Here is a 228-nt window from a genome sequence, read left to right as displayed (position 1 = left end):
CGGGGCGGCGCCCCGCGAGCCCTCTAGGCGGCCGCAGGGCCACAGCAGCTCCGCCGCCCGTGCCCCTCGGAAACCATGACCCCCGGCGCGGGCCCATGGAGCCATGGCCTATAGGGTCCTGGGCCGCGCGGGGCCACCTCAGCCGCGGAGGGCGCGCAGGCTGCTCTTCGCCTTCACGCTCTCGCTCTCCTGCACTTACCTGTGTTACAGCTTCCTGTGCTGCTGCCC

At 73.2% G+C, this 228-nt stretch overlaps 1 protein-coding gene across 1 annotated transcript in view; it reads left to right on the top strand.

The window, feature by feature from the left end:
• The first annotated feature begins 19 nt into the window (after positions 1–19).
• HS3ST2 (heparan sulfate-glucosamine 3-sulfotransferase 2) overlaps positions 20–228 on the top strand; it is a 107,731-nt gene continuing 107,522 nt past the window's right edge. Inside the window, exon 1 of the mRNA XM_006148318.2 lies at positions 20–224. Within this exon, the coding sequence (XP_006148380.1) occupies positions 104–224 (121 nt within the window). The 5' untranslated portion in view covers positions 20–103. The remainder of the gene's footprint in view (positions 225–228) is intronic.

The sequence above is a fragment of the Tupaia chinensis genome, unplaced genomic scaffold (genome assembly GCF_000334495.1).
Source record: "Tupaia chinensis unplaced genomic scaffold, TupChi_1.0 Scaffold000231_2, whole genome shotgun sequence".
NCBI classification, from domain to species: Eukaryota; Metazoa; Chordata; class Mammalia; order Scandentia; family Tupaiidae; genus Tupaia; species Tupaia belangeri.
This window is presented reverse-complemented; position numbering and strand designations above follow the sequence as displayed.